This window comes from Oryzias melastigma, linkage group LG11, assembly GCF_002922805.2.
Source record: "Oryzias melastigma strain HK-1 linkage group LG11, ASM292280v2, whole genome shotgun sequence".
Classification (NCBI taxonomy): domain Eukaryota; kingdom Metazoa; phylum Chordata; class Actinopteri; order Beloniformes; family Adrianichthyidae; genus Oryzias; species Oryzias melastigma.
The window spans coordinates 13,785,514-13,804,609 of NC_050522.1; the positions used below are offsets into that span (position 1 = coordinate 13,785,514).

At 37.6% G+C, this 19,096-nt stretch overlaps 2 protein-coding genes across 4 annotated transcripts in view; both read right to left on the reverse strand.

The window, feature by feature from the left end:
- Positions 1–2,620, reverse strand: part of LOC112160610 — a gene marked incomplete in the record, with an annotated part of 37,096 nt that extends 34,476 nt beyond the window's left edge. Inside the window, 4 exon segments of the mRNA XM_024295259.2 lie at positions 372–564; positions 656–812; positions 1,061–1,196; positions 2,489–2,620. Of these exon segments, the coding sequence (XP_024151027.1) occupies positions 372–564; positions 656–812; positions 1,061–1,184 (474 nt within the window).
- A 764-nt stretch (positions 2,621–3,384) lies between these two features.
- On the reverse strand, positions 3,385–19,096 carry zmym4 (zinc finger, MYM-type 4). 3 transcript variants are annotated; one of them, XM_024295242.2, is made up of 30 exons: positions 18,395–19,096; positions 18,235–18,312; positions 17,034–17,166; positions 16,744–16,869; positions 14,841–15,426; positions 13,900–13,980; positions 13,272–13,330; positions 13,002–13,139; positions 12,587–12,810; positions 12,349–12,517; positions 11,728–11,931; positions 11,391–11,541; positions 11,197–11,312; positions 10,894–11,076; positions 9,917–10,067; positions 9,656–9,828; positions 9,433–9,577; positions 8,310–8,405; positions 8,198–8,226; positions 7,881–8,034; positions 6,699–6,811; positions 6,394–6,619; positions 6,086–6,313; positions 5,873–5,979; positions 5,634–5,805; positions 5,413–5,564; positions 5,088–5,202; positions 4,765–5,013; positions 4,560–4,689; positions 3,385–4,481 (listed from the first exon to the last, which is right to left on the reverse strand). In XM_024295242.2, exons 2-30 carry the CDS (start codon positions 18,297–18,299, stop codon positions 4,247–4,249), a joined length of 4,710 nt encoding a protein of 1,569 aa, XP_024151010.1. In that variant the 5' UTR covers positions 18,300–18,312; positions 18,395–19,096; the 3' UTR covers positions 3,385–4,246. The 3 variants fall into 3 exon arrangements, with proteins under 3 accessions (XP_024151010.1, XP_036070211.1, XP_024151018.1); XM_036214318.1 differs by having other exon boundaries at positions 18,235–19,095; XM_024295250.2 differs by lacking the exons at positions 16,744–16,869; positions 17,034–17,166; positions 18,235–18,312; positions 18,395–19,096 and adding an exon at positions 16,404–16,600.

Below are 19,096 nucleotides of genomic sequence, written 5' to 3' on the forward strand. Positions count from 1 at the left end.
GCATCAATGTCAAGAAAATTACATTTTTATAAAAGTAGGGCAAAACTTAAAAAAAATAAATAAATAAATGTATCAAAACTGTCATCTGTGTCCTATTTATTGCTTAAATACACGTGTTCCTGACATGATGCCACTTGAAAGCATCCAGAACAGAAACTCATTGAAGAAACAAAAGAAAACATAAAAATAAATGTTTTTTCTTTTTTTTTAATGTGGCACCATAGAACTGTAATAGAAAAACACATACAAACAGATACAAATCAATGTTCATCCAAGTGATTAGTCGAAAGGCTAAAGTGAAAGATAAATAGTGGCAACTCCAAAAAGAAAATTGCAACAAGAGCAGTTTCATTTGGAAAGAGTTGTCGTACCTCAGAGTGCCACGGGTTCGTCCCGGCCCCGTAGCTGTATGTGATCTCCTCCCCTGGAGAGATGTCCTCTGCGGCGAACAGACACAAGTGTGGCTTTCCCTCAAACTCAATCTTCCTCACCACACAGTTTGGGCTCACATGGTCGTTATTCACCAGCCTTCCAAGAGTCTGGTCTTCTTTTGAAGCATCAACACTGGTAGAAAAAAAAAAACCACAGACAACACAGACTGTGTATAAGGTATTAAAAATGTCTCTTCGGTGACAGAGTGGCCAAACCAACTTACCACCATTGTTCTCCCTTCCATGAAAACTCAAAGAGAAAACCGTTCAGAACATCTGGACGAGTCCTCTCAGGCCTCGAGTCTCTTCTGGAGATGTGGCCTCGATACTCCACAACAAACATGGACCGTTTGATAGTTTTCAGGGTGAAGACGCCTTTTCCTTAAAAAGATTCAAATATTAGCACTTCAAACAGGCAGATTAACTATCATTTGACACATTTTTAGGCTTAAAAATGAGCATGTTTAAAATAAAGCTGAAATTTTTTTTTTTGTGATTATGACTAAGAAAATGAGGTCCTTCAGCATTAATTTTGGACAATCAGTATAAAAATATCTAAGTTGCTGAATAAAAAAATGTTTTTTGTTCCAACATGAGCAGAAATATACTCAAAAATACAAATATCAAACCTTTAAAGGAGTTAATAAATCGTTGTTCTAGAAAGGCTTTGTCTTTGCCATTGGCAATGTGATTCAGGGCATCCTGCTCAGGGGTCAGGAAGGGTTTCTGCTTCTCCATGTCAGCTGGATCCATTTATTCTTCTTCCTTTTTATCAATATATATATATAAAAATGGACAAAGTAACTAAATATAAGCATCAAATACATGTGACATAAAACAAAGTAACTTTTAATAATACTGCTGTTTTGATGGAATATTTGAGAGAGAACAGCTATGGAAAATGGTAAAAAAATGCAGATTATAGGTGGAAGGAAACTCACTGTACAACATAAAACTAGTTGTTTTGCAAGAAAAGTCTTTTACTCAAACCAATTTTTAAGTAAAATAGTCCTGTTGTTGTGTAGAATGTCTGAGTTATTCAAAATATAGTAGAATAAACCCTCTTGTAGATCAGAGTTGATGCCACTAGAACCTGCTTATGAGAGTTTCACAGGTATTTTTATTTTATTATTTTAAAGGTTAAAAGAGATGGCAGACATCCATGCTTATTAAATACATGTGGTATAAAATTCCAAAATGAAACGTTATTTTTTTGAGGAATACTTTATACATATGTCATTTTTAGAATATTGTTTAGGGTGTAGACAGAGATAAAGAAAATCAATTCCCTCATGACTGATTTTGTTTTGCAGAATTACAAAAATGTCATAAAAATGTTATTTTATGGTTTTCATAATTGTAATCACAAAGGCTGTCATGCTTTCTTTTTATTAGTATGTTTTTATCTTTAGCAAAATTTAGTATTCTAAAAAACATTTTTTGCTTATTTATTTATTATTATTATTTTAAGTTTTATTTCTTAATCTCCTTAATCATTACTTTTCCTAAATTTTACATTTTGCAAAATATTTAAGTATTATTGTGCCTTAAATATATTTTGGAGTTGTGCTGTTTTTGCATTGTAAATTAGAGTTGTATTGTCCTTTTCTTAATGTTTAATTTAAAAGAAAGGGATAAAAATGAACACAGTAAAAACACACCTTGCAGAAAAACCAAAATTAAATAGATAAATTAACAGACCAAAAAGCCAAGTTCCCATTTATAGAAGAATGAAGTCAAGTGAAGCCTAAAAGTAAAAGGTTTTCATGTTAAACATATTAATTATATGCTACAATGATACACATAATCTCAAAGATAAAACTGATAATCATAATGTGGAGCATAAAATTCAAGTTATCGATTTTAGCTTAAGTTTAATTTATTTACTGTGCTAAAATGTAGCAGCTGCTGCATTTGTTGTTTACTTTCTGTGCAAATGCTAGGGTGGCATGCTAGCTCATTGTCAAAATGAGAGTTTTTATTATTGGCATGCAGTCATTCTGCCCATTTTCCTTCATTCAATTAAATATATCACTTTTGCACTAACTAATATTTACCTGCGTTTTATAGTGTCTTCAAAAAACCCAGAGGTTTTCCAGGAGGAAGGGATAAACCAGCCATGTGCATTTTCTCTCGCTCATGCAAACACTTCAGGGGGCAGCAACGTTTGAAGTTCTCCACCAATGACCGTGGAGTCTACGTGAGCGACAGCGCCTTTAGCCTATTAGTGATTGTAACGTCACAGACCAGGACCCAGAGCGAGAAATCAACGACGATACACAACTTCATCAAGAGGCGGCAGTAGAAAACCAGAAGAATGGGTAAGAGGCTGTATTATTAGACTGTCTATGGCAAGAGGGAGTTCCAGGGGCACAATGCAGGCAGAAGACGGTACACTATTGTTGCTAATCCCCCCAAAACACACTCCACCGGAAAAAATAGTCTTTTATTTTATGACAGAAGTCATTTTTGCCTTTATTTAGAGTTGGGACTGGCAGCTGGGAAAACTGCTAAGCGCCCCCTTATGTAAGAAGGGCTGTATTGCACCTGATGGTTCCAGGTTTTCATTTTTTTCCTACTTACAAGTGTTTACATCAACATGTGAATATTAACATATCTTAAATAGTTCACTATCCATTAGTAAATCAATAACACTGATTATATAAAGAACTTCCCTCCCACACAACTAAATTAAGATGAGCAAAATAGATCAAACTTTAAAATTAAACAGAACTTACTGATCGGAGAACACTACTGTAAATAACTTTAGTAGTTGTAATTTTAGTTGTCCAAAATAATAAATAAATGTCAAGTAACCCTTATTTTTTCCCTTCAGCCTCAGTGTCACATCTGATTCTAGAGCATCAGGTTGCAGAGCCTCAATCTACACACACAAGCATATATTTTTATTTTATATATTTAAAATATGTGCATGCATGTATCAACACAATAATTGTTAATGAACAGTATATTTGTTTTAGTTTTTTTATACAAAAAGTACAGAGTAAAAAAACAAAACACATTGGCAGCCACAAGCAAAATGAAAATGTGTGTGTGGGGTCCTTCTCTAAAACATGGGTGGCTTGTGTAAATGCCTGCAAACATTAGATTAAAACAGTTCCACAGTGTACTTCGGGGATTTGTACTTTGCTTCAGTTGTACACAGTAATTTCTGGTTGAGGAATAAAGAACATTTCATTAGAACAATCCTAAAAAAAAAAACAGCTTTTAGTGTCATTTTAATCAAAGCTCTAATACAAAAGTGCAACTAAATCATGGAGAACTGGCTAGATGTTGAACATAATGAACAAGTACACGTTTCTTCTGACTTGATGGAAACCTTGAGAAGAAAAAGAATATTTCCAAATATGATACAATATTCCTTTTTTAACTTTAACTGTTTTTTTATTCAGGATTTGTTTGAATTAACTTCAGGGTTCAGAGAATCTACAAGAGCTGCATGTAAGACATTAAAAAAAAAAAGAACTTTGAAAATCTTTGAAATAGGTTGCATGTCTTTTATGTAGTTGGTCAATCGCATTTGTTAACTATCTCCTGCGCTCCGGGAAACATTCAACTCAATAAAAAGTCCGGCGTGAGCTTAAAGGATGGAACCGAACATCTGGATAAAAACAAATGTTGTTTTCACAACAAACGACAACAAGAGGACACAAAGTTTTCAGTCAGTGGTGTGTGTTAGGAGTCACTATCACGTTTGTGCGTTTCAACGTGCGTCTCAGTTCACTTTTCTTAGGACCACTCTGAATGATTCCGCTTTTATAACATCTCTGTAGAAAAAAGGTCACTTCGGTTCTTCAATCTGAATCCTCCTCTTCGTCTTCAGGTACAAACGGCGGGTCCTCCTTTGCTGCCCGTCGGCCCCTCTTGCTTTTGGGGTGCAGCTCTCTGACGGTGAGGACGCGAGTGAGCATGGCGTCCATGGTGTCGTTGTCCAGAGGGGTGGAGGAGAACCACAGCGGGGAGTTGGGCACACAGCAGCGCTCGGGGTGAAGGTAGAACATGTTGGTGCGCTGCCTCACCAGCTCCGAACTGAGGACAAGGCCCAGCAGGTTAACGGAGGGCAGAAAACTGTAAATGGTCACAGAAAGTCCTCCGCCTGTCACTCACCACTTGGAGAGATAAAACTCATAGAGCCTGACGGGGCAGCGAAGAGGGTTTTCTGTGTTCTCCACCATCTCCAGGATGTCCTCTTTATTCTCCTCCTCTTTCTTCCTTTTAGCAGGAACAGCATTGGACTCTGAGGACGACACAAGCATTTACTGAACACCGAATGACATTTAAAACATTCAAAACCCCATTTGTGCTCTAGTACCTGTGTCTGCCTCATTCACAGGTATGGGGGGGTAGAAGCGCAGGAAGGTGGTCTTAGTGTTGTCCTGGTTGGTTTTGGTGCAGCGCATTACGTGTGCAAAAGAAAGCTGGCGGTGCTGCTCCACCGTGGTAAACCCAAAGTACTTGCAGCAGAAGTAGAGCAGAGTGTTGAGGAGGACGATGGGGGAGTACGCCCCCAGCTGCTTACAGTCCCACAGGAATTCCTCCTCCACTCGGGAATGAACATAACCTGCAAGGATGGAGGAAGGGTTATAACTCGGAGCGAACAAGTCTGCTGGATTAAAACCAAAAAACCAAACTCACCGCTGGGTGTTATTGCTGGTTGGAAACCTCTCAGCATGTTTGTGAACTCTGCAGAGAACTTGCTGTAGAAACGGTCCATGAAAATGTTCTCCACACGGCTGTTCTCAAACAGATACTACACAGACAAACACCGTCACATTCTTCCTCATCCAAATTATCGCGGGAGTGGCGTTCTGAAAATAACCTGAAAATCCACTAAATACCTTTATAACTGATAACTGATATTTTAAGGCAATAAAACATTTGTTATAGTCAGATGATTTTGATAGTTTTCCTCCATCAGTAAAATGGCAAACATGATTTTTATGGTGGGATAATGTCTTACTTTTTGAATCCCAAGGCAGAGGTAGAACAGGCTGTCGGGGGAGTAGGGTTCTCCGTTGGGCCGTTTCACCTCAGTGACGAAGCAGCACAGACCGTAGCTGAGCTCGGCCGTGGTGCAGCGCAGCAGATCCTCCTTTAGCTCCAGCGGCCGACCTGACAGCCGCATCGACAGACAGATCAGAGCGGGTACGGGTTTTTTAAAACTTCATTTAATAAACTTACTGCCAAAACGAGGCTTCTTGAGGCCTGGCTGCTTCTGTCTCCACTGGATCCACCGTTTCCATGCATCAACTCCATACTGGCTCTTCAGCTTCAACATTTCCTTGCTCTTTTTGGAAAGGGATTTATCAGAGGCAGGCTCAGCAGCTTTAGATGACGGCTGGGACTTACGACCCTGAGGCATAAACAGTATCATTAGCAGTTCACCAGGTCAAAGTAAAATCACAAGAGAGAGAAATTACCCTCTTTTCTCTGGATTTCCTGTGGGCTTGTCGTCGTGAAGCTGCAGGAGGAGGACTCTTGGGTTTGTCGATCTTCTGTCTTTCTCGAATCATAATATCCAAAGTTTCTGGCAAAGAAAACTCAAAACGTCAAACACTAACCTGACTTGAGTTTCATGACATCTTTCTGCAGCTGAACGTGACTCCATGAAGACAGGAAACGCACGCTCTCACCAACAGTGAACTCCGCTTCAATGTCCATGGGAGGAGGACCTGGAGGCGGAGCCTCAGGGAGAGGCTCACTTTGCTCGCCTGCAGACGAGTCCACCAGCACCCCAATCTTCTCCAAGGCACCTGACAGACTTGCAGGCCTGGTTCCTGCATCAGAAGAGGCCTCGTCCCAGTTGTTGAGCAAACTTGCCAAGTCGTCAGTGTCCAAGTCACTGCAGTTACTGATGTGGTCTAGCATAAAGCACAGAGAAGTCCGTCTGTAATGTGTGTTTGAACAAAACTGGCAACATGACCTTAAATGTTCCTCTCACCATCTGAGGGAAGCACCTCTTGCTTCTCTGCTTCCTTTTGCGGTTGCTTTTCTTTCTGTGTGTCCGCCTTGTTGCTTTTGTCACTCTGCTCTGCCACCATCTCTGCCATGAGGATCAGCTCCGCTTCAAACGGATCCGACGGGATCTTGTCCTTGATCTCCTGGATGGTTTCTATGATGCCCTCAGCGTTATCCATCGTCACCGGCAGAAACATCGGCACGGGCACCTGCGGTGGAGTGAAACAGAAGCTTATGAGGGCCCATGTGTGATATTTAAACTCTACAAGGACCCAAGGGGACACGTACGGGTAGCGGCAGCCCCACGGGTTTGGGAGTATACTGGCTGTACATGTTCATGGGCACTGGGAGGTAGACCGGAACAGGAACTGGCAGGACCATGATCTTAGGGGGGACTTCATCTATGAAAAAGAAAAAAATATATATGAATCCCCCCCCCAAAATATATATATATATATATATATATATATATATATATATATATATATATATTTTCTTTTGTTTGGACTAAGATAAAGTATGCATTTTAAGTCCAACTGTAGCTCATAATCACCCCTTTCTGGTCAAAATTTTAAAGAGAAAAATCCATTCTTCCAAAATTATGAAAGCAGCCACAAACTTAGATCCTAAATTAATCTGGTTGATTTTATACTTTTAGAAAATTAATTTATTTTTGTGTTTATAACACAAATATAAAGATATTTTGAATATGATAGACTACTTCTTAACACCATAAAGTTTCTGTCAGGTGAATTTTTAGGTTAACACATAATTTTATATAAAGAGGTGGAGGTGTAATTACACCACTAAAGAGGTGATACGAATGTTTATTTGTGCTTATAATTCTGCTCCACGAAAAAAAAAAAAAACTTTCATTGTCATCTGGTTTAGTATTAGTGCAGCATATTTATACATCTGAACCCTAAACAAAATTGAATAAAAACCTATTTTTTTAAACATTTTTCTGTCTTTCTCATCTATGTTCAGCACTAATAGCCTTGTGTTGCAAAGGTCAACTTCATTCCCTAATTTTTTTATTTTTTGACAAGTTACAGACATGTGATCCATGTGAATCACAATACAGAATTATTTATTTATTCCAAAAAATATTTAAATGGTATAATTTGGTAAAATAACGAATGGATAACAACTAATGCCATTTAAAACTCGTTATACACAAAAATGGAAAACGGTAAAAAGCATTAACTCCACTTTTTTTGGTAAAATTTGCTAAATTGTTTTTTTTTTTTGCTCAAGAGAAAGCATCAAATTTACATAAGCATTTTAACATTTATCACAATTTTTCTGAATAATAATCGTTTGAATAATGGAGATTTACATTTAATGCGACATGTTTGGATTTTTATGCAAATAAGTGCAAACATACTGGGTTTCCAAAAATGAAAAATGTTCATGCACTTTATAGTTTTGAGGAACCAGTTTGTTTGTTTCCCACCTTTTTTGGCTCACCTGTCTGTGCTTGTGCGTCCACCGTCTGAGTCTTGCAGGAAACCCCTTTGTTCTGTACCAGCGGCTTGCAAAGCAGAGCCTTGTTCTTCAGAATCTTTATGCCCGGAGGAGGAAGAGGAGGATGGGATTTCATTGTTTCTGTCGCAATGCTGATCTGAAACAGACAAACGTTTTCTTTGGGGACAATTTTTACCTGAGATACTGTGCTTCAAACTTGTTTTTGAAGTTAGTGCAACCTGAAATAATCTTATTAGAATTTATTTTATTTTAGTAAAAAAAAAAAAGTGTTTTTTTTTTTTTTTGAGAAACAAACTTACATGTCCAGAGCTCTTTTTAGCTGCCGTGCCTGTAAAGACAACAAATGAGCATCTGAAACCTTTTATAAAATGGAGACAAAAATCATGTTTTGTAATAGTTTTAATTCTGTACTTTGTTCAGCAGATCTGTCAGACGTGTCGGTTTTGGTTTTCGGCGTGCCAGCAAGAGACATGACGTTGGCAATAACAGGCGAATCCTCCACCTTACCTGATGACCCCAAAAAAACACAATTACTCACAGATACTTCACAGAGTTTGTCTAATCATTAAAAAGCACAACTTCACAATTTAGAGAATATTATTAAATGAAGAAACAATCACAGCACAGAATCATCAATTAGATTTAGGAGCCTATGTCCATTTTGGATCAAATTCTTCAAAATGTAACCAGCTGCACTTTTAACACTTATCAATATGGATTTTTTTATTGAACTAATATCCCCTACCGTGTTCATTCATTCATTCCTCTATGATTAGACTGTACAGAAAATATTTGTAGCATTCATGACAGGCTTTTATTTTGACAGTTCAGACTAAAAATTTGCTTTAAAGGTCTTTTACCTACAACACAATCTTGCAATTTGGTCTTAAATTGATTTGTCTTTATTTATGTTTGTACTAAATTGTGTAATTTTCTGCAACTTCTTTTTTCTCGGATATCTAATGTTTGCCTCTTCATGAGCACAAATTGTTTTTGTGGAAATCCAGTCTGGAGTGTGGATCCAAAATTGTTATATTTTCCACAATATATGGATATATTTTTACCAATTGAATCATATTTAATGTCTTAATGTTTTGAGTCAAATCATTTGTTTTTTTTTTAAATATTCTATCGAACTCCCTCATAAAAAACTAAAATGTTGCCATTTAAAAAGTTTTTTAAATCCTTTAGGGGGTTTTCTGGGCACAACGAGGAGAATAGGTGCTGATTTTGTCGCAACCAATGATGTGCTTCCAAAAGTAAACTTTAAACTTCATTATTTTTCAGATAATTATGTTTCACAAAATATTTTAAAAACACATAGCCAATTTCGAAAGCCTCCTTCCCTGCACTCCACTGCTTTTTTACAACCATTTCTTTCATCTAATCCACATAAATGGTATATTTATTTTTTAGGTCAGAAACTCTTTAAACCTCTTTAGGTAAGGGAATTTCTTACAACAATTCAGAGTGGATTGTTTTGGAATTGGTCAGGACTCATTTCTGATTCAAATGAAAACACAAAGGCTCTCACCAACGGCGATTTTTCCCTGAGTGGCCACCTTTTTTGTGCAGAACATGAGGAGACAGCCGAGGCCGCAGAAATGTTTGACCTCTCTGAGCAAAGGAAGACTCTCCTTTAACTTCCCTTTCCGCCCACAGGTGTCACACTTTGCCATCTGAAGAGAAAACAGTTATTTTTAGGTATCAAAAACACAGTGGAGAAGCTGCTGATGGGTGCAATCCACCCTACTTACATGGCAGAAGAGCATGGTGTATTTCTTCCTGCACTCTTCTGAGCAGAACTCCTCAACTGAGCCTCCGTACTGAGCCGTCACCAGCTTCTTTGACACACAGTTACAATACGTGCAGGAGTGACAGTGTTTGCCCCAGTTTTTACTCGTCTCATGCCTAAAGAGCAGCTTACATCCTGTATCACAGAATAGCCAGTCTTGATAAACAGGTTTTCTGCAAAAACTAGCAAAGTCGAGGACAAACGTGGCTGAAGGCGCCTTTACCGTCACTGCAGAAGTGGCAGATTTTGTTATTAATCCTTTTGACCTCCTTGGCGACCTTCTCAATCTTACAGTATTCACACAGGCTCATCACAAAGTTGGCCTTCTTGTACTCGTTCGTGCAGTTCGAGCTGCACAGGAAAACAATCTTGTCCTTCACAAAGCAGAAAAATGAATCATCAAAAATCAGTTTAATCATTTACTTAGACAATATTATCCAGTTTTCTGGTTTAAAAAAAATGATTGCTAAAACAAAAAATTCCATAATAGTCTTGTTATACACTTTAAGGAGCCTATATGATGCAAAATCTTTTTTTTTTAAAGTTTTTTAGTTTTTGTGTGTAATATATTAACTCCTCACAAAAAAACAAGCCCAAATCAATATTTTGATGTGTTCACACATAAGTATTCCTCTATAAAACCTGCGCTCTGAGCACCAGCCCCTCCTAATCCACGAAAATGACTGGGGCCTCACATTGTGGCATCAGAAAGTGAGGAACAGCCCCTTCCAGGAGGAGTCTGCGCTGCTAGAATCACCCCCAGGCTACAACAATTTAACATTATATACGGTACTAAATACCGTATATCTGCTTTTAGCAGCCCTGGGGTTTATATGAGACAAAACCCTGGAGACCGGCTTTTATTCCATCACAGGCAGAATGATGATAGCTAATGGGTTCATTTTGCAGTTAAATTCAATCACAAAATGCAGATAACACTAGATAAACATTTCAGGAATTAATGAAATAATGAGAACATTGTTCTGATTAGCACTGGCTGTGAACGCTTGTTTTCTCTTTGAATCATCATTACCAGGAAATAGTCCCCTCCCTTTTTCCACCAGGAAATAATTTGTTCTTTAGTGCGCCAAAAGTTAACATATTATCTGAAAGGCTTAAGAATAGCATGATGTAGGCCCTTTAAAGCAAGTTTGGAGGATAACAGTCAGTCTGGGATTGCTCCCCACACACACTGGTTACCTTGATCTGGAAGTATTCGGGTTTAAACATGATGATTTGGTCACACTGAAAGCATTTCAGTTCCAGCGTATTTTTAGCAGTCTGCGGCGGAGGCTGAGGAGACGCGGCGACCTTTGCCTGAGAAGATTCGTTGGGCAGTTTTGGGAAAAAGTCGACTTTTCCCTGGCTCTTCTTAAACTTTTCCTTAGTGAAAGAAATAAAGCAAATATCAGCAGCGACAAGAGAAAGTTCCACAAGAAACAATGCAGTTGCACCTTCTAAAACCAAAGTTTAAGACAAAATCTGACTTGTTGAAGTAACTACCTGGAAAGCCATGACGCACGGCAGAGAGCAGAAGTTCCTGATGGAGGTGTCTGACATGGCCAGGTGGTAGGACGGCACTGCGGTTTTCCCGCAGCTGTCGCAGTTTATTTGAGCACCTTTGGGGGAAGAAAGACCACACTTTTGAGTTTTCAGAGCACAAAATAGGAGCAGCGCACGAATCGGCTCTTTGGTACCTGAGGAGCTGACAGACTGGACTTTAAAGGCCATCACACAGCTAGTGCTGCAGAAGAGATTCACCGAGTCATCGACGTTCTTGTTTTCTATCATCTGCCCCAGCAGACGTGGAGTGCGGCACATTGTGCACGGCTGACTTATTTTTGTTTTCTGCAAAGACAATTGAGACACAAAATATATTTCAAGAAAAAAATAACTATACCAGTATTGGTAAGGTAGTTTTGCTTTTGCCCTCAAAAAACAGCTGTCAAAAGCTCTGTGGGAATCTTTCCTAAGGATTTGGTGCCGTTCTGCATGAAAAAGTTTACCAACACAAATCGAAATACGGATCCAAACCTCTTTGAATTTGGCCAAACATTCTGTGTTGCACAAGGTTTTGCAGCCGCTGTCCATCTTCAGCATGAGCGGTTTGTTGTGGGAGCACGACCCGCAGCTGGCGCAGCCGGACATGGACAGGCTGTTGAGGATGCGGAAGTGGGAGAAGCATGCATCGCTGCACATCTTGTGGACGACACCTTTCAGCACCACCTCGTGTTTGGTCTGGAAAATAACGTAAAAACACAAACTGTTATTTCAGCATCTGCCTAGGAGGTAAACAACAGTATAAAATAGGGCTGGGTATCCCCAATATTTTCCATTTTCTTTGTTTTTTCAATAGCCAAACAATATAACAAAGAATAGATAAATATCTTGAAGTTCTACTATAAATATACGTCGCTGGAACTACAACAAACTCATAGAAAAAAAAAATCTTCAAACAAAGATAAAAATAATTCAGAAAATTTAGTTCTGCTGTGAATTTTCTAATATCTGCTCAAAAAGTCCTCTATAAATTGTCCCATCTGTAAAGGAATCAGGTGTTTTGGAGTAAAGAAATAAGTAAATCAGGGAAGGTGAGAGCGATTCAAGAATCCAACATCAGTGAGTATCTTTTTTCTTTTGTGTGTTGGGACTCACAGTGCCAAACTGTGTGCAAATGCTGCAGAGGAACTGGTTCTGTGGGGTTTGTGACGTCCCACTGCTTTTCCTTGTTTTGAAGGTGGACAGGCAGCTTTGGCTGCAGAAGCTCTGCATGGTTCCTTTTCCATCTGGAGACATGATGACGTCTTGAGGCCGCTTTATAACCCTGAAAGAATGAAAGAAGAGACATAATATCCTGCTTTTAAGCATGGATAAGACAATGTTTGGAACTCACTTTTGGCAGGTATTGCACACTTTTGAGGCTCCTTTGCCATTGGGCATGAATGTTTCTAGGCATAAGGTGGAGCAGAAGAGCGCAGGCGAGCCCTTCCTCTGGAACGCCGTCTGTCCTTTCACCAGGTGCTTCCCGCAGTGGGAACAGAACATGTGCTGCAACGAGCTGGACTGGAGCTCTCCTCCTGAAGTCACAGAGAACACCGATCCAATCTTCAGGTCCTCCTGGAGGAGACAGAACCAAGTTAGAGGAGTGCACAATTATATATATATGATTTTTCTAGTTTTCCTGACTTTCTTATTTTAATCTCAAACTTTTTTTGGACCAAAAAGACTGATAGATGCCCCAAAAATGTGATGTCAGAGAAAAAAAAACATTTTAAACCCAGTGCTAACACCTTCATCATCTATGTTACCTTGACAGGCTCGTCTTTGACAGAGACGGAGGACAGCAGCGCCTGATCGTACTCCTCGTCCACCGGCTCGTCCTTGACTTTGGCCAAAGGGGGAGGAGAAGACGACTCGGGTGTTTGGGATGGAGCAGACAAATTCTCCTGACAGTGGAAGACAGATAATCTATTTTAGAATGGCAGATTCAATGAAAATGCTAATTAAAAAATCTGTAAGAGTCTTCAAAAACAGATTAAAAATCACAAAAATAAAGAGACCATGTTCATGCTACTTACAGGCAATGTGACTTCTTTCATCCCATTCAGTATCTTCTGGGGTGACGATTCATCTCCCCCTGCACGCAAGAAACAGTAAAAAACAAAATCCGGTATTTTTTTCATTGAAACTCAAACAAAACTTAATAGAATTTATGTTTCTTCTTTTTTCTAGCAAAAAAAGTCCAGTTTAAACAGCAAGAACTGAGGCTCTATATACTAAAAATAATTAAAAAAAAACATGTCATCTGTTATGAAAAATATCCGATTGGAATAATTGCATGAGAAAATATATGAGCAGCTACAAATATTGTAAATTATGATCAATATGATCATGATTCATAAACATTTGAGCATTCAATGAGTTTTGGATGGCAGTACAGATGCTGATGTAGAGCCAAAACAGCTCATTAGGGAAGAAAAAATGAGTTTTTTTTATTTTATTTGGTGTGTTATCTTTCTGCAAAACTTTATTGCTCACTGTGACATTCACATACATGATTTTAGTGACTTTTAGCACATGTAGTCATCTGCTGCTGTTATTTTCTTTTTATGGACAAAACTACTGTCTTATATTCACATGAGACATTCAGCTCCAGTTGCTGGTTTTGGAATGAAACTGACTCATTTGAGCTCTGACATCACCCACCTGCCCTGGCTTCAGAGGACTGCATCAAATCTGAAGCCGTTGGTTTCACGTCTGTTTCTTCCTCTGCAGACGGCTGGTCCTCTGAGAAAAGGTCAAAAGATCTCAGCACAGAAATTTCCTCTTAACCGGTAAATCACTCTTAAACTTTGTCTTTAAATAATAAGGTTCTCTTCCTTTTTACATTGGGATTAAAACATCATCACCTCTAAATTTCCCCACTTAGACCCAGAAAAGTCTAGATAGACGTGTGTGATCAAAAATGTAAAACTTTTTGATAAAACTGATTTTTGTAAGCAGTTTTTGGCAGAAAAAATGAAATAATATCCAGCTCTCCAGATAATTTTATATCATTATTATTGAAGGCCAGATGTCATCTTGTATAATTGTGACAGGATTTATTTTATGGAGAGCAAAATCTTTTGGGATGTTTATAAGTTTACATTTTGTATATAAAATTACATAAAAGTAAAAATATTAGAAGGTTTTTTTCTTTTAACATTTACTTAATATTTAACCTGAATAATTTTGATCAAATATAGTATTATGGAGAACAAAATATTTAAAGCTATTTAAGGTTTAAGTTGATTTATTCTGGAATAATATTCCTGTCTGTTTTTGTTTTTATTTATATTTATGCTTAAAAAGTGACATTTTTAAAGCTAAAAAGTGTTAATTTATTTTTTTTATATGCTCAATAAATGTTTGTCCTGTTTGGCCGCCAACCTACTATGTGATTAGGATTTTGGCTCCCTGTGTGATTGAGTTTGACACTCCTGATCTACAAATATTCTTGATTTGTATTACTTTCAGTTGCAGATATGTTTTAGGCACATAAAGGTGATGCTTAAAACACTATTTTTTTAAAGCATCATATCATAAGGCCCAATGATGAATCTAAAATGTGAAAAACGTGAAAAGTTCAGAAATTTGCTTTCTGGTACCTTTACTTGAGTTAGAGGGTGACTGACTGCCTTCCACATCCATGTTCTTCTGTTCCTCTTCTTTCATCTGAGCCTCCTGGTCAATCTGGTCTACAATTCCCATGTCCATCATCTCATCCAGGTCTGCCGTTGAAATCACCTGCTTATGGCCAAAGGAGGACTTGTTGCTGAAGGACCCCTCACCTTCCTCATCTGGGTTGTCATTTGTTGGCCTATCGTCATCCTTGCAATCAGCAGTGTCAGTGTTCCTTTCCTCTCTGGAACTTTGGCCAGCAGGAAGAACCTGGTTCCCAACACTTTTCTCTTGAAGCTCAAGCTTCTCCTGCATTTGTAACTCCTCTGTTTCAGTCTCCATCGAAGCAACATCCACCGTGACCACTCGATCTTCGGATTCAGATTCAGCTGGTATGAGAGCCTCTGCAGCACTACAGTTATGGTTTGTTTCTTGATTGTTCTGGTTTTCAACTGAATTCTCTTCCAGTTCAAAAAGTCTGGAGGAAAAAGATCCACTTAGAGTCTCTGTGTCTTCATCCTCCACTAATACTTCTGGTTCTAGAACTGACTCCTCATCGGTTTCTTCCATTTCCTGTAAAAACGAAAAAAATGTACATGTCATTTGAAATAAAATTCTTAGAATCTGAAAGTAATAATTAAAAAGGGTCAAAGCATATGTATATATATATATATATTGCCCATTAGTTTCTTCAAATAATTTCCTTAATTCCATTCAGGATATCTCAAACATACATAGGATTACTTAGAACTGGAATTCATAGCTGAGATGCACAAAAAACATCCCAAATTAATGTTAGAAGGAATAAAATGAGATGGAGCAGAGAGACACAAAACATGCACGGATCCCTACAGAGAACAAACAATAAAGACCTGATTTAAATAGTAAATTATCTGCATAAAGTTTTGATTTTAAGTTATGAATTTAGTAGGTAAAGTTAATTATCTTACAGGAAATAATATATGATGGTCAGAATTTTCTGATCACACAACAAAATTTAGGCTTGAAGCTTTAATTTTTGTTTAAATAAAAGTAAGTATGAGAACTGAAAAAGTTAAGATAGTACAGAGTTCTGTAAAAAGGGAAATGTAGTGGTTTTCCTCGCACACGTGGTAAGTAATTCTTTGTTTACGATTGTTGATCTCGCGAGAATTTATGTTAACTTTGCATCTTAAACCACCATTAGGGCACATGTGCAGACAACACTGGGAGTTATTACAGTTTCTTATTTACATGGAGGAACAGAATAAGTAAGCCGCAGCCGATGCCTCGTTTTCAAGCATCAGATACGCAACACCTCACAGCAGCAGAGCTCAGAATTTGCGTGCAGTTAAAGCAAAAACTAGCAAAGCTAACGCTAGCAAAGAACAAGTCCACGAGAGTCTGTGCATCAGCGTCTGCAATCTGACTCCCGAACAATGTCATTTATCAACACCTCACAATATATACCGGAGTAGCTTTTTTGTGTTATAAGGGAAGTCACGACGTAACGATGCACAAAATTGCCGCGCCAGCGATTCGGAAAGAACAGACTTGATTGGTTGCCTCACCCTGGGGTCCGTCTTCATTTTTTTGTTGCCGGCATGTTTTTAAAAAATAAATAAACGCAGACCATTGGCTTTAAAGAACAAAATGCTAGTAGAAAACGTTTGGATAATGTTCTAAAACTGCTAAATGAGCCTGCACAAGGCAGCAGAGTGCAGCATATAGAGCCAGCGCTTCGTTTGTTTTTATGATTGTGAGAACTACCGCCACCATGTGGTGTGGATGATTATTGCAGTTTCCCACTGTATTAACGAATAGCTTTTGAAGGAAGAGGGCTGAGTCAGACATTATTTAAAAATATAGATTAATAAGAATAAATATGTGCAAAGCAGCAAGACAGCCTACCTTCTGCTTTTCGTTAACCAGTCTCCTATAGTCAGACCGACCACGTCTACGACCACGTTTGCAACTGGTGTCCGGACTTTTCAGAAATATTGTAGGAACAGCTGTGTCTTTAAGAGTCATTCTACCCTAGAAAAAAAGACACAAAGGAGGATTTACTTAAATGTATTCTATCTCCAACAATATAATGATATCAAAATAAATAAATATAGTCCTTAAAAAAGTTATGGTTTTCTATGTAGGTCATCTCATTTAAAACACACATGCTAAACATTTGGGGGGAAAAAATATACCTTGTAGTCAACAATTAAATCTTGAACATTGAAGTGGACACTGCACAACCTGGAGTTCCTTTTTGGAATCCAGTCATCTCTACCCATGTTCCTCATCCACTTGTCCAACCGGACAGCATCTCCTAATGGGAAACTTAGACGTAGAGAAAAAAAATAAACATGCTTTAAAATGTCAGCAAGGGGTCAACATAACAGTCCTTGAAAAGTTCTAAAAAAAAACCCAACAGAAAGGTCAGAGGGGAAAGATTTCTTCTACATTCTTAATTTTGTTCTGTGAAACCAAGCACCCTTAAATATCCACTCCAATGAAAATAGTTTCTGTTGTTTTTAACATGTTCTTGAAGCATTTTTCTGATGATGGAGGACATATATAAAAGAAAATTAATCGTGGCAATGGAGTACACCTTTAATCGAACAATAACCAAAAATTCTAATACTATTCAGATAATAATTTGTGGATTGCAGTGACAAAAATACATGTTAAAATGCATTTCATAGTATTTGCATCAAGATAAGTGTGGTTGCTAGAGCAAACACATTTGCATCAGATTTTAAAAGTAAGTGATAAGTAGTAGCATGTGTAGATCACAAAGAAACATGTATAACTTGATTTTGCACATGTAATTTTATATTATTTCACATGGAATAATTTTTTTTAATGCAATGATTAATTTGTGAAAGTTTTTGTAAAACCCTAAAGCTTTACATTTGAAAACTTCTAAGGAAAAAATTCTTCATATGACAGAATCTTGTAAAAATAAATAAATAAATAAATAAAACACAGCTTAAATTCCACTAAATATCTCTGGATGGAACAAATATTAAGTAAAACATTGTGAAGGATTTAATTTAAATCACTGTTTCAAAACAAACAAAAAAAACTTTCACATCTCAGTAGCTTGCTTCCCCCCCCAAAAGAAAAAAATGTTTTGTTTATTATTTGTGGTTGAAAATAAACAATCAAACAAGCAGCCCCCCTAACTTCACTAATAAATGACAATCATAAAAATTATCCTGCGCTAAGGTGCCTCAAATTTATTACAGCTAATGTATAACAATTTTAAAAAAGGCTAGCGGTCATCTGAGTAAGTTGATGATTATTTCATAGCATAAAAGCTCTTTATGTCTTGAAGATAAATATATATTTTTCTTTTAAAAATCAGTAAATAGCAAAGGATCTCAAGTAGACTATTGCACTTACCGAAAAAAACTGATCAGACCAGAGTTAGAGTGTCTGTTAGAACAATTCGGAGCGCTGCAAGCCATTGCAGCTTTGAATCTATTCGTGGAAAGAAAAAAATCGCGCGTTTTCGTTGCTGAACGAAAAGATTAAATGATTAAAAAGCAAACTGAAGTATTACCAGTGAGCCTTTAATTTTGGTAGAAATGAATTTAACATGACAAAAAGGCGCGTTCGGAGCAAGCTATGTCAATAGCTAGCGATGTAGCTAGGTACCACAAACAAGCTAAAGAGAGTGCATGTTGTAGCAGTTAGCATCCTCGACAGACTTCCGCTTTCTGCCTAAAAGCGACAAAAACCACAACAATAACCTCTGACGTCATATGTAGTTTAAAATGAAGGCTGGTGCAGCCATATTAGTCCGCCAAAGTATCATTACAAAAATATTAATTAATTAAAATAAAAAGGGGGCGGTACCAAATAGTGTCTTCCGGTTCTGATCATGACGCAAACCGGAAGTGTTGCAGTTCCTCAAATTACCTCTAGAGGCTGGCCTACAATAACAAGAAAGAAATTTCGTAACTCTCCCATGTTTACATGTCCACTTTACACAAAAATAATCTTTTTAAATTTCAGTTTTAATGTTTTATTTTATGTTTATGACTCTAACAATATTCAGTGCACCCAGATTTACTTCAAATTTGAACCACAATGTGTGGGTTTAATACTTAAAGTATGTGGAGTCACAGCATATCATCTGTCAACCAGATAAGTAGGTTAATTATTGAATTTCATCATATCAATGACAGCCTGTTGTTGTTGCTAAAAAAAAAACAGCAATCAAAATTTTATTTTCTTTCATCCATTTAAACCAACATTTTGT